Source organism: Pseudonaja textilis, chromosome 1 (assembly GCF_049901715.1).
Source record: "Pseudonaja textilis isolate UNSWEBS1 chromosome 1, rPseTex1.2, whole genome shotgun sequence".
Taxonomy (NCBI): Eukaryota; Metazoa; Chordata; class Lepidosauria; order Squamata; family Elapidae; genus Pseudonaja; species Pseudonaja textilis.
The window spans coordinates 328,993,034-329,007,661 of NC_141990.1; the positions used below are offsets into that span (position 1 = coordinate 328,993,034).

General features: G+C 39.0%; 1 protein-coding gene across 1 annotated transcript in view; it reads left to right on the forward strand.

Moving 5' to 3' along the window:
* LOC113434965 (protein unc-13 homolog A) overlaps positions 1–14,628 on the forward strand; it is a 128,702-nt gene that overhangs the window by 54,511 nt on the left and 59,563 nt on the right. Inside the window, 4 exon segments of the mRNA XM_087922771.1 lie at positions 3,565–3,658; positions 6,584–6,633; positions 8,809–8,887; positions 13,657–13,728. Of these exon segments, the coding sequence (XP_087778897.1) occupies positions 3,565–3,658; positions 6,584–6,633; positions 8,809–8,887; positions 13,657–13,728 (295 nt within the window).

A 14,628-nucleotide genomic window follows, 5' to 3' on the forward strand; every position in this document is an offset into this window, starting at 1 on the left:
CCAGAAACGCCATTTTAATCACCCACCGTGTCCCTGGCATAGGATCATGACGTGGAATTGTGGGAGATTAAAATGAAAATAAAGCTTGTCCCAGTGTTTTGAAAGGAGTAGGGGAAACGCCCTCACAGTACACTTCTTCCATTCCACTCATACTATGTCATTTTATGGTCTGCCTTAGTTGTCACCTCTCTCAAAAGTTTGGGAATGGGGTCATCCAATCACAGTAGGTAAGTGGAGATTTAGATGATCTTCCTTCTGTGTAGTTCCTTACTGCCACAAGACGTGGTGATGGCTACTAGTTTAGATAGTTTTATTTGATTGATTCATTCATTTGTACGACTGAATCCCATAGGACTCCTGATGATTGACAGTGTTGTCAAATAAAATTTCCATGGTAAATAATTCATAAAGCACCCTTGGTAAGCACTCAATAATATATACATAAAACATCTACAATAGAGATAAATCAATTAAAATGTAAGTAACAGACAAACCCTAATATAGCTCAGCAATATATTCAGCAGCAAACAATCAGTGTATGCAATAAATGATCTTCAAAAGAATTCGGTTTTGATCATCCTGAGTGAAATCAAGGTGGGATCAAGCCTGATCATATGTGTATATGCACATACAAAGAAACAGTGCTTCATTTACATACTTCTGATTGACACTTTGACATTTTTTTACCCTTTCTCGGACATTGTTCAGACATATTTGAGATTTGCATAAGAGTTTTAGTGTACTGGCAGTTTTAGCATGCAATTCCCCCTTTTCCCTGCTATTGCAAGCTAAGTTGATATCTTCAGTGAGCTATCTACTATGACTTCAAGATCATTCTCTTGGTTAGTGATGGCATGGGTATGTGAAGGTAGGAGGTTTTGGTGTGGTGTGCATCAAGTTATCCTTCCTTAAACTAAACCACATCTGGCATTTGATTAACCCAGTTTAAAGAGATCTGGAGTTCATCAGAATATTTTGGTTTTTACCAACCAAAGTAATTTATTATGATCCACAAATTGGCCAATTTATTGCTTACCTCAATTTAAATTCCAGAAAGGGAGTGCTATTTAAATTTCCCATAGTACACTGGAACAACATTATATTGGCGACAATATAACGAATACAATTGTGGATCCTTAAATCCAGTTACCATTCAGTTGCTAAGTGAGTAAGTGATACTGGGATTAACACAGTAGTGTGCTATTCTAAGATCTTTGAACTTGGCAGTGGCCTACATTTATCTACCCTAACATATAATCTGTAACATAAAACTTGCCAAAACACAGATCTACTTCTAAAAACTTTAAGATGCATCTGCTCCCTCTAAGAGAACATTTTTTAAAAAAAAATTAGTTCTGAAACATTGGATAGCCCTTGTAAAACATCTCCAACCAGGAACTCTGTGGGTGTGTTTGGACTTGGAATAAGTTAATTTCATAATTCAGAATAAGTTAATTTCATAATTAAAAGTGGACAGAAAACACTGAGGTCCTGTTTTTAATCCATGGATCTTTAGGTGGATAGTGTAGAGTTTGAATCCAACAGTTAGATCGCAGTGCCCAAACTTTTTAGTTCATTGACTTCTTCATGAAATTTCAGATTGTTCATCAATCCCAAACTTTTATTATATGAAAATAATTTAATAAATATTACTTTAAACAATACTGTGCTTCTTTGAAAATATGACCGAATCTTGTTTTCTTTTGGCCTCTGAAAAAACAGCTAGGCCTTCTTTTTGAGGGGTGTCTTAATTTCCCCCCATGCACCTTGCCTGGCCATTAGGCTGCTTCTTTAGTGGCCAAAAGGAGCGACGCCCTTATCTAACACACCTAGCCTGGCCACCAGGTCACTTATTTCACGGCCCAAAAGAGTGAGTGATGCAACCCACATGCCTTGCCTGGCCACTGAGCCACTTCTTTCATGGCCAAAAAAAAGTGCAAGCCATGTGCCTCATGCACCCTTGCCTACCTGTAACATTCACTCCAGCTACCGGTAGCCGTCCACCCAAAAAAGCCTGCCATTGTCCACTCCGGCAAGCCTGGTCACCGGGCCGCTTCTTTTGCGGACGAAGAGTGTGTGGGCGAGCGACGCGCCCCATCCTGCCTGAAGTACCTAATTTTTTGAGTGTTTATGTTTGTCCTGACCCACGTGGCCCAGCGCAGCAAGGAAGACCTTTTGCAAAAAAGGTCCCTATTGCAGATGGTCATAGCCAGGGATAGGATTCTATCAGTTTGCATCTATTTGCTAGAACCAGTTGTAAACATTCTAAGCAGTTCTGTCAGAAGAAATTACTGGCCTAATCCTGTAAGGAAGGCAGGAAGGAAACATTCTGGTGTTACTTACAGAAACTGCCTCTCCGTTAACCCTTATTACATTCTTGGCAGGAGTAGATTTCCTGTCTCAGGAACTTCTCTGGAGTCTTTTCCCCATCCTTTGCTGGTACTTTGCTTGTGTGGAGTGACCATTCAAAGTTACAAAAGCACTGAAAAATGACTTATGATCATTTTTCACACTTATGACTGTTGCAGCATCCCCACAGTCATGAGAGGCCAGGCGAGGAGATGCGTGCCTCGATGTGAGTGATATTGAGTTGGCCACACCCAGCCAATAACATGACTACCAAGCCATGTCCACCTAGTCACATGACTACCAAGCCACGCCCAGCCCCTAAGCCATGCCCACAGAACCGGTTGTTAAAAAATTTGAATCCCACCCCTGGTTATAGCCCTGAATCAAGTGATCCCCTTTTGCAGCCTCCTGACAGGCAAAGTCAATGGGGAAACAACCTTTTCGAAACTTAATCCCAGCCACCACCCCAGGTGGCTTAATGGATTGGGTTAATGGATTAGGGGACTTAATGATCTTAAGTCTTAAGTTCTTAATGATAAACAACCCTTTTGTAACTTACCAACTGCATGCCAAATCCCAGCCACCGCCCCAGTGGGTACTGGCTGCGCATGCACTTAAATAGGGCCAGTTTTCGGGATAGGGCTTAATTTTAATGCATGCACACAAAACAGTGCTGGGCCTTCTTTTTGGGGTGGGTCGTGTTTTAGGAGAAACACGGTAGTACTATGAATAGTATTGACTTCATAAAATTAGGCAACATTTAATATAGGAAAAATATAAGATATACTTTTATTACTGAAATTGTTGATATCTACCTCATCTTCAGGACTAGGGGCTTCAGGACTAGCTCTACAGAGACTCTAAAAGATTAACGGACCCCAATCATCCATCATTTCAGCCATTTCCATAATTTTTCAACCATGTACTGATCCCCAGACACTTATCAACCCTTTGAGGGGCAGTGTCAACGTTGATCAATTTGCAGATCCTGATTTAGAGGGAAACACCCTTCTGCTGGCTGATCTCCCTTGAACAATATTCTTTGGGTTCTTAAATACAATCTGAAGTTATTTCTTGAAATGGAACTGACGAGTTACTAAAAAATAGGGTGAATTTTTTTTGAAAGGAAGCAGTTTGATAGAGTTGTTTCCTGTAAATTCTCAGCCAAGGATCAGATGCTGGATTTTGCACTTGACCTCTGCATTCTGGTTACAGGGAGAAGGAGGAAGTTGAAGTGGTAGACCCCAAAGCACGAGCAAAAGCCAACTGGTTACGGGCATTCAACAAAGTCTGCATGCAACTCCAAGAGGCAGGTATCCCTTGTGAAATCATGGACATACATGGGACATCTTTGAGAAATATGACTTGTTTGATATATGGACAAGAGTTTTCTTCACAGGTAGACCCTGACTTAAAACCATTCATTTAGCAAGCATTCCAAGTTACAATATCATTCAGAAAGTGAGTTACAACTGGTCCTCCTACTTACAACCGTTGTAGCATCTCCACAGTCACGTGATCAAGACCTGAGTGCTTGGCAATTGGCATGTATATAATTATGACAATTGCAGCAGCCTGGGTTCATTGCAGTTTTCTCAGCCAACAAGCAAAGGCAATGAGGAAGCCAGATTCACTTAATGACCAATGGTTTGCTTAATAACAACAGTGATTCACTTAACAACTGTGGCCAAAAAAAATCATAAAATTGGGCACAAATCACTTAGTAACCACCTGGTCCCAATTGTGGTTGTAAGTCCAGGCCTACATATCCTGAATGTTATTTCTAGTGAAAAAGAGACAATCTAAGTTTAAATCAATCTATTTTTAAAAAACATATTTTTTGTCTCCCTATTGAATATCCTTCAGATAAAACCTCTTCCAACTGGATTTTTCTTCTGAGATTCTCTTTGGCTTTTGCCATTTTGAATTATCTGGTTTTGTTTTTAAAACAGAATAGGTATGCTAAGATTCCTCCAGTGTAATTGTTTTTTAAATCTTCAGATTCTTATAGGTAACAAATACTGTAGTAGCAGTATGCTTCAGTCCATTTTTATTTCAAGCACACGTTATCAATAACACACCAAAAGAACCCCAGTGATCAGTAATGCAAACAATTACATAGATGCTTGGTAGTATTATTCTTTTTATATGATGGTACATTAATAATGCACCTCAAATTTGATTAGATTTATGCTTTAGTTATGATTATTTTAGTATGTTTTCAGAGTCTCAGGGATCTTGCATACTTAGCAAAACATCGCACAAAAGGACTCTTCGTGGAAAAATATATTTTAATCCATCTATCACTGTGGTTTCATCAATGTGCATACATAATATAGTGAATGACAATGATGCAGAACAATGTTTTTTACCTCAGGAATTTTAAGATGTATGGACGTCAATTGGCTGGGGAATTCTGAGAGCTGAAGTCCACGCATCTTAAAGTTGCTGAGGTTGAAAAGCCCTGAGGTAGAGGAAGTGAAGAGCTGGAAATCCCTAGTTAATTAATTGATTCAAAAATTAATTTTAGAAATTCTTTTAGTTTAACAGAATTGAGAGATGTTGGATTAAGAGAATAAAATAAAAGAACAGGTAAAAGAAAATCTCTCTTTTCTGAAAACCAATGACACATAAAATTATTAGCAGGATCATGCATCTCTTTTCCAAAATACATGCCACTGAGTTGAATGGGATTCACTCCCAGATATACATATAGATTTGCAGCTTCAGTATGATCTTAGTTATATGTATATGATTCCCTGTAACTGGGAAGAAATCTGCAATATGAAAATTACGCTTCCACCTGTATATGAAAATTATGCTTCAGCCAGATTTATTATATTTATTACAAAATATGCTACCAGATGCCTAATTTTTATAATCCTTCACAGTCCCATGTGGCTCTCATGTGGCAAATAACAAACTTAACTCATGGGGGTATCTCTGCAATTTTCTTGGCAGTAATCAGAAATTATTTGCTGTTAGTAGTTTTTTTTTTTAAGCAAGCTTAAATTCTTGTAATTTTTGGTATGAATTAGGCTTGGCTAAGCATAGCCTTTTCAAGCTCGGCTCAGGCCAGCTGAGTGCAGCCACTTACTACAGATGGGAATATAATGGGCTTCTGCAAATTGGTGTCCATTGTGATGGATTGAAATTGCAGCTGTTAGAGAACAGCTGCTGGGTTTCCTGTGGAATCACCAGAAATATGAATGAGAAAGCATATGAGTGACACTTTTTGAAATGACAATGAACAGAAATTCTACATTTATTCGGCACTCAGAGTAAAAGTAGAAGATTCTTCCCATCCTCCAGCTTCTGCAGTGAATTTGAACACCCTTAGCCAATGGAAGAAGGCAAGTGTGGATCAGAAAGTATTCCATGCACACAGTGGTGGGCTGCAACTGGTTTAACAACTGGTTCTGTGAGTGCACTCTTTGCGTGCTGCATTCAATAAACAGCAATTTTAACCTCTCCAGCTCACCTTCTAGCCTTCCCAGTAAGTAGAACAGCTGAGGCATGGTAATCCATTTTGCCGCATTAATCAGCTGAACTGCAAAAGAAGGAAATGTAAGACAGGATAGCGCAGGGGCAGGTGGGTGGGGCCAATTGATCACCATCCATACCAGTTCACTAGAACCTGTATGAACCAGTATCAGCCCACCCCTGCCTGCAAACATGCCTCAGATTGCCTTCTCTTCAGAAGAAACAGAAAAGGCTGTTGAAGAAAGAAGAGGACAGATGTAATCCTGCAAAGATATGGCAGTAGAAGCTGGTTGGAGTGAAGCGGTGTGTCTCCAACCATATAGAACAGGGCTGTCAAACTCAACACTTCACAGGCCGGATGCATCACATGCTGGCCACACCCATGCCCAGTTTAGCGAAGTGGAAAAATGTCATGATGCGTCATGACTTTTGACACCCCTGATGTAGAACTGGCCATAGCAGGGCCCATTTGATACATTTGGCCTGTTTATGTCCACTTTCACCCTCTTCAAAGTCTGTTGGAAGGATTCCTCCTATTTGGCTGCTGCTACTAGGATATTCAAATTTGGTGGAATGGCATGGGTGGTGGAGCATTTTGATCCAAAACTACTATTATTAATACCACCACTACTACTACTGATAGCAGCAACAAGAGCACATTGGTTCACAAAAAAGACTTGTGGACCAGAATCTTTGGTCGCAACAAGTCACAGCAGAGCCTCAGCTAAATCCATAATTTTCTGTTTTTCAGGCTCGAGGTGAAGGCTCTGGCGAATCAAAATCCCTCTGGTTTAAAGGCGGGTGAGTTCCAGTCCTGGGGAATGGGGTGAAATGGAAACATTCTTTGGATGACTTGTACATTGCCGTTTTTGAAGGTTCTGCCCTAATTGCAGGTTATTCCCAACATTGCCCCCATCCAAGTAGGCACTAAAGAACATTGCTAGTGGTTTTTAAGAAGAGATTAGAAAATCATTTGTCTAGGAAGGTATAAGCAGGGGGTTGGACTAGAAGACCTCCAAGCTCCCTTCCAACCACATGATTCTATCTTCCATGACTTTATTTCCATGTTGAGAAGCAACCACTCAGTTCCCCTTCCCATATTTATGCACTTCCTTTCGGATTCACTACTGGTAGAGACAAGAAGGATTAATAGGTCTTTTGTATTATTAAAGAGAAAAAGAATGTCTTCCCCCCCAAAAGCCATCAGCAACCACATCTCATCTGCACATTCAGATGGCAGAGAACTGTAAAATATAATCTCTGCAAAGATTTTGCAGAACGTAACAATTGTTTTTGACAGATGGGGTATTAGAATGGTTTCCATTTAATCAGATCTAGTATGCAGATCTCCTTATTTGACAGTATTTCATAGATGACATTACTGTAATGCTCAGGACGTATTACAAGAATGGACATCCAGCAGTTAAAGATTACATTAGATCTAACAGATGGCACTCAATAACAGTTAGCTCTTGGCAGGATTTGACAAACGCAAAAGCATTTAGTACGATTTATGGCTATACATTTAGCAAGACTTTTATATTTTTCTTTTGAACTTAAAATGGAAGGGTTTCGTTAGTCGTAGACAGATTTCAAAAAACTGTAATTGTTTAAAATCCTGAGCAGTAAAATTTAATTTCCTAGTTCCTTCAACTTAGACACAGTACATTTTAAACATTGAAAATAAATTAAAAATTAAACTCTAATTAAAAGAATATGATTAAATTGGGCACGAAGTATTGTGAATATGTATAAAACTATTCAGGGTATAGAAAAGGAATATTTTTTTCCTTCTCCCATGACCAACAATACTGTCAATTTATTTGATAATAAATAGACAATATAGTTCCTTTTTCACATAATCCATCAATAATTTGAGGGTCTACCAATCACAGCCAGTAATAGCCTCTGACTTAAGGTGTTTTCAAAAGGTCCTAAGACCAAATCATGCATAAATAATTACCATGTTGAATCATAAACTTCCAGATGAAGAAATGCTGCATTTAATGGGAAAATTTCAGCCAGAGAACCTGGGACCACCCAAGAAGTATCTGATTGTTGTCCATTATTTAAATGTAGAGAGCCGTTGGTGCTTGGTCTAATTAGCATGCTGTCCTTATGTTCTGACAGATGGAGAGAGAGGGGAATCTCTTTTTATTCCTGCTGATAAAATTTGTCCAATTTGATGTCCCAGAGTTGATCCTTACAGCCCTCATCCTCAAACAAAATCCCAAAAATTCAAATCATAAGAAGCTTTCTATTTGGGATATCCATACAGTCTGTGCATAGATTCACACACATGCATACCTCTTGAAAGAATAGATTCACATCTATTCAACTGTGACTTTCACTGTCGTGACTATTGAAGTTTCTACGTGCTAGTCCAGACCTGGCCTCCAAAATGGGAAAACACTTCTCTGAAAGATGACATCATGATTTCTGCTTTGGAACAAAAGTATTTGAATGGAGATTCCCCGTATTCTTACTGCTCAATATTTGTGGACCCTTGTTCGTCCAAAGTTATATTGGAAAAGGGCACAATTCTCCTGTCTTTGGCAAGTTGTGCGAAGTTTTGTACTCTTTTGAATTTTGGTTTGACAAGACATAGCCATGATGTAAAAGAAAGGGATGTTGGGGCCTTGGAAAATGATGTTGCCCTCTATGTTTAAGTGTCTCTAAAATCAGCCATTGTATTACCACATTCCCATAAGGAAGCCTGTCATCGGGCAAGGGACAACATCAGAATTCTCTCCTCCCACCCCATTCTCTTCCAAGTAACAGAATAAACGTAGAGACCTCCAGGGCAATGCTCAGCCTTGTGCATGTTCCTATCCAAATACTTCCACTGCCTCATCTTTTGATGCCTCCCCCTCCTCTCCCTTCTCTGCTTCCCTATCCTAACCTGGTTTCAAATTTCCTCCACCCTTCCTTCACCTGTCCTCTTGTATGATCTGACTGTTTTTGTCTCTTCTCCAGGCCTGGTGGCGGGTTGATCATAATTGATAGTATGCCTGACATTCGCAAAAGAAAACCCATTCCCCTAGTTAGCGATTTGGTGAGGTTTCTTCTTCTAACATCTTTCTTTTTTTTTCTCTCTCTCTCTCTCCAGCAGCTGCTGGCTTTCTCTGCTCTGGAACAGCAGGAATTCCACTAAATGTGTCTCTGGAGCCAGCTAATGGAAGGATGAATGTGACCGCATAGATTGAAGTCCTTGAATTCAATATTTTGCAATTTGAGATCTGGTGTAACCTTTGGCTGAGGCAGTGAATTGGCAAATGCCCTGGTGCAAATTCTCAATGTCTTAAATAGCCTCATTTGACTGATTGTTTGATTTCATTGGTGTCCCACTTTCCATGTTGAGAGTGGAGAATGACGGGAAGGTAGACAGAGGTTGACTACATTGGTAAGATCTCTTTCTTTATATAGAAAGATGGATGCACTTATTCGTTTGCAAAAACACCCGTATCAGCCATCCCAAGCCTGGTGCCCTCTGAAACCCTTTGTGAGATTTTGAGTTGGAATCAAGAAAGTATTTGGACTAGTAAAACTGTAGTCCCAAGGGCACCCACTGCTTCAAAAATGAATCTAGCAGCAGCAATATAGCCTTTGGCTAAACCCTATTTGCAATATAATAATTTAACATTAGACAATGTTTCTTAACCTTGGCAACATTATGGTATGTGGACTAACTCCCAGAATTGAGACTCCCAGAATTCCCCAGCCAGCATAGGGATATATTTAATAGCTATTGAACAGATATTAAATAAATACTAACAGATATTTAATAGATATTAATGTATCTTAAAGCCCACATATTTTAAATATGCTAAAATTGAGATTTCTTCAGATCTTCAAATCCAGATTGACTGCTTCATAGGCACAGTCGTATAATTCATTTTGCAGCAATACAAACATTGTATTGGCTTTTTTTCTTTTTGGCTTCCTATCAAGGCTCTTGGGTTTTCTGAAGTCTCCCATTCAAGTACTAACCAGATTCAACTCTACTTAATTTCCCAATTAGATTAAATCAACCAGATGCTGCCTCTTATGGTGGAATGGGACAACTCATTGCAACCAACTCATCATGGCAACTCACTGCAAGACAATTCAACAATTCAATTTAATTATTAAAAATAAATTTTAAAATATTTTAATTTTTGTTATTCACATTTCATTTTGTCCCTCCTTTCTTTAATGATTCTATTCCACTACTTCTTTGATATGGGTGTAATTCTTGTCCAGCGGTGAGTTGTCTCACAGCAAGTTGGCCATGGTGAGTTGGCTACAGTGAGATCTCTTCTACAAACTTGCAGTGGAAATGTGTCTCTAGCAACTGCATTGCACCAGTTCTCAAATTATAACAAAGAATAATTTTTAATTCCATTAAAATTCAAAGGCCTAGAAGAAAACTAGTAAATGATAATTGCTGCTACAATTTTCATGTTGATCCCCTTTCTGCCCTAAAATGTAGCTCATAACAACACCTGAAAACAGGATTGGCAGGGAAGGAAAGATCACATTCTCCATTACTCTGGCTCCAGCGTGCGCCGCCTCTTATTCAGTTGCCTCTGCTTCGCTTTGCTAATAAAGCTTGTTTTATTTCTCTTCCATCTTCTGCTTGCTGATGCTGTTGTGGGTGCATTCTCTCTCAGGGGAGCTGCAGTAAAGTTTCTGCGCTGCATTAACAGCATGCCCGACATTAAGGCTGGACGTAAATCTCTTCCGCTAGTGATCAGCGATCTGGTGAGAACGAGGTGAAAGGGAGAAACCCCCACCCAGGATTACTTTTCCCCTGAACCCAGGATCCCAATAACAACTAGTTGCAAATGCCTGATTTAACAAATGCTATACAAAATCCTTCTCCAACATGGAACACCGAATGTCTTCCTGCATTTTAATTTTCCAATTTTGTCTCCTTCCTCCTAACACCACACTCCCAAACCTCACTATTCCCAAGATACAACCCTTCCTGTTGTGTGAGGCCTACCCTTCAACATGTTTTTGACTCACCACATTTTTTGCACTTTTCCTTGTATGCTTCCCTTACTGACAGATTCCCTTACCATCAGTCTTTTGGAGAAGGCATAGTTCAGTGAGAACTTACCTTTGAAGGAGATTCTTCAGGTAAACTGTCTTGGCAGGACTGGTGAACTAAAATTTTAGAGTAGAGAATATTGGGAAGACATATTTGTTAGCCAAAAGTAACCACGCTTCAGTGGTACTTAGATGAACCGGATTAGGTCCCCAGCTTCTCCAGAAGGACGAGATTATAATAATGTCCTCTGCCCATATGATACCGTGTGCTATACTCAGTAGCTAGAGAAAGAGCATATTCAGAAAACCAAAAACAACAAAGCTGGAAGTTTTTAAGGAGAAATTGGATAACCATTTGTCTGTAATGGTGTAGGGTTTCCTGCCTAGGCAGAGGGTTGGACTAGAAGATCTCCAAGGTCCCTTCCAATTCTGTTATTCTAAAGCTCAGATAAATCTCATTGCTCAAGAGAAACCAGCAACCAGGCTAGAGGTAGTTAATTCTGAATAGAGAAACTGCAGTGACATAGCTTGCCTTGTGGGACAGTGTTGAGCAATTTCTGAGTTTCAGCCTGGAGAACTACAAGAAACTCAGGTCAACTTTCATTGTGTGAATCTCCCAACTATTTGGATGACAATTCTTATCATGCCCAGGCAAGGATGATCTGAATTGTGGTCCAAAATATCTGAAGGGCACTCGATGTGGGAGAAATGATATCGACAATATTTGATATTATATATACACAGTACAAACTAACCCAGCTCTAACAAAGACACCTAAGAATAGTTGGGGATCACAAAATGTGCCTAGGGATTTCCTAATATCATTCTCACTTTCTTCCTTGAAAGTTCAATTGTGGTGATCCCTTGCAGGAAGCTTTGTGAGATCACACAATTCTAAGATGTGTAAACAAGCAATTTGTATTGAATGCCATACCTAAAATCTTTCTGCCTAGTTGCTACCCTTTGCTAACTTCTGCACTCAAGAAATTCTGGGGACTACAGACTTGTGTACAGTATATTAAAATTTTTATGTCACAAAGCATTCAAAATTTGCAAATCCGGAAAGTTCTCATCAAGAAGTTGACAAAAAATATTATTAGAGTGATTAATTCGCTGAAAAAAGTCCTTGGGATGTCGGTCTGTGACATCCAGGGCTTCCTAATGTTTCCTTGAGGAACTTCCTTGAGTTTTGTTGGAAATTACTGCTTTATATTTATACTAAATGTATATATGTGATTGTGAAGAGCTCCAAAGTTCTTCAGATCCCAAAGCTTCTTAGTTGGAGAATGATCAGAGTGATCAAATGTCATCAAGGAACCTTGGAGGTATATCTAAGTATAAATGGAAAGCCTGATAAAATTCCTAATTCTAAGTCCTAAGCAGAACTACAGTTCCCAAGACCTATTATCTGAGGCCTCTAAAAGATACTAGAAAGCCTAGATGGGATGCTTCACAAGTCACTATAATTCAGGAATTACAGTTTTATAGAAAAAGCATATAAAAAATTAAATTAATTTCATGTAGGTTTTAACTTAAAAGTTTAGGAATCCTTGAAAGCTAAGTTCTGGTATGACATAAATCGCCATCACCTACAAGTTTGATTCCCTTCACCCCTGCACCTTTGCTTGCCTGTATCTTACTAACTTCCTGCTTGCAACATCTGGATTTTATTGTCCTTCCTTTGTCTGTCTTCTGCCTGGGCTTCTGCTCCTACTCTTTGATAATGCAGCTTATTTTGTGTCTTTTGCAATAGAGGGAGTGGGGGATGCTGAAACCAGTGTCTTATTTGCAAGTACCAAACCTTGGTGTGTGGGTTGGAACAGCACTTTGAACAGCCAATGGATTATAGATAGACTTACGTATTACAGACGGTATACTTTTGACATGAAGAAATGTAGTATGGCATAATAGGCAATTATTTATTTATCCTCTGGGAATTTGATGAGTTTGTAGGAATTGATTTGCCATCAAATCACTAAAGGACACAGTAAAAGTGTGCTGATGTTGGTGAGTGGAGAAGGTGGGGTGGGATTAAGTGGGAATGTGAACATGAAGTCTAAACCCAAGTAAAAACTCATAGGGTTCTTTTCAACATTATGACTTTCAAACGTGTTGAAACGTCTGAAGTCTCAGAACATCTGGAGAACCCAAGATTAGAGAAAGTGGATTTCAATAGATATTGGATTGAAATGGAAACGTGTGGATTTAAGACTGTTTTTGAATTCCAAGTCACACCATTTCAAGGCAGCTGAAGCCTTTGAGATATAAACCATTAGGGATTCCCTGGACACATGAACCAGAACTATTGGTTCCCTATCTCTGATATAGGAAAAGAATTAGGAATCCTCCAAATCTTTAAAGGATCTTGTGCCATTTTGCTTATCATAGGGAAGATCTGGAAGAAAATCTGATTTATTTATTTTTTTGCATCATGTTAACTTTCTTCCTCTCTTCTTGTGCTTTTTCATCCTCCAATACTTTACAGGCTATGGTGAGTATTCCTTTTTTAATATTTATTATTTGTAAATGCATTCTCAGTTCACCTGCTAAAATTTAGGGATGACTCCTAGCTTGGATTCTTTTAGTTTGCTAGACTGGACTCAAAATTCGTTATGAATTTTGACCCCTAAGGCATTTTTTAAATACAAAATATAGGCTTTTGTTTACAAACATTTTATTTGCCTCTAAAGTGAATAGAAATTATGAAGACACATCTGGGTCATTCATGAAAAAGAATGTGTACAGTCTTTATTACTTTGATTTAATTATTCTTTATGTTTCTTCCCACAGTCCTTAGTCCAGTCCAGGAAAGCTGGTATTACGTCAGCACTTGCATCAAGCACTTTAAACAATGAAGAGCTAGTAAGTATCCCAACTGCCTTTTAATTATTTACTTAGAACATTTAGGAAATGGATATCTTGGATGTTTGCTTAACAGCTCTGGTTGGCTTATAGAAGTATAATAAAATTGTGTTAGAAACAAGAAATATAAAACACCAAACAATAAACATTAAACCTGTAATGCAAAACAGCTCAACGTTAAAAGTCCTGGGTGAATACGTATTAGACCCCTCCTACGTTATAATAAGGAGGGGTCTTGCTTCAATTCCAGACAACATTGTGTTTTCATCATATGGATCATTCCACAAAGAAAGCACAATGATCTATTGAAGTCAAACAGAACTAGGGAAGGACATGAAGCAGCTGCCACTTTGGGACAGGAAATGTAAAGGAAATCTCAAGAAGTGGGGAAAGAGAGTGTCAGAAAGCAAGAGGAGGGATGTCAGCCAGTTGTGACCCCTGTTGTGTATATAGTGCTTTGCCCTCTGTTAGCAAGTGGTCCCCAAAAGATTAGCCTGAGAGAAACCTGACCCTAAGAGAAAAAAATGTTACCTAGGTTTTTTTTTTTCTGATCATAGAATATGTGTCAAGGAAGTATACTTGTAACAGAAGGCTCTTGCTAGAATATTGGTCTGCTCCCCACTGTTGAGTTGAAAATATAAAAGTGATATAGCCAAATCTTGAAGTGCTCTTGGACAGTCAAAAAAAAGGGAGTAATTGTTACTTTCACACCAAAACTTCTAAGGATGAATGAAGGCTGCCTCATTCATGGGCTGAAGACAAGAGGAAGGCAACACCCTGGGGACAAGGAGCAAAAAAAGGTCTTGCCAGGGCAAGCAGGGAAAGGCCCATCATATTTAGCAACTATTGACAAGAAATAGTGATAGCTAAGTCATTTGCCTTTCTTGTTCCAACCTATAT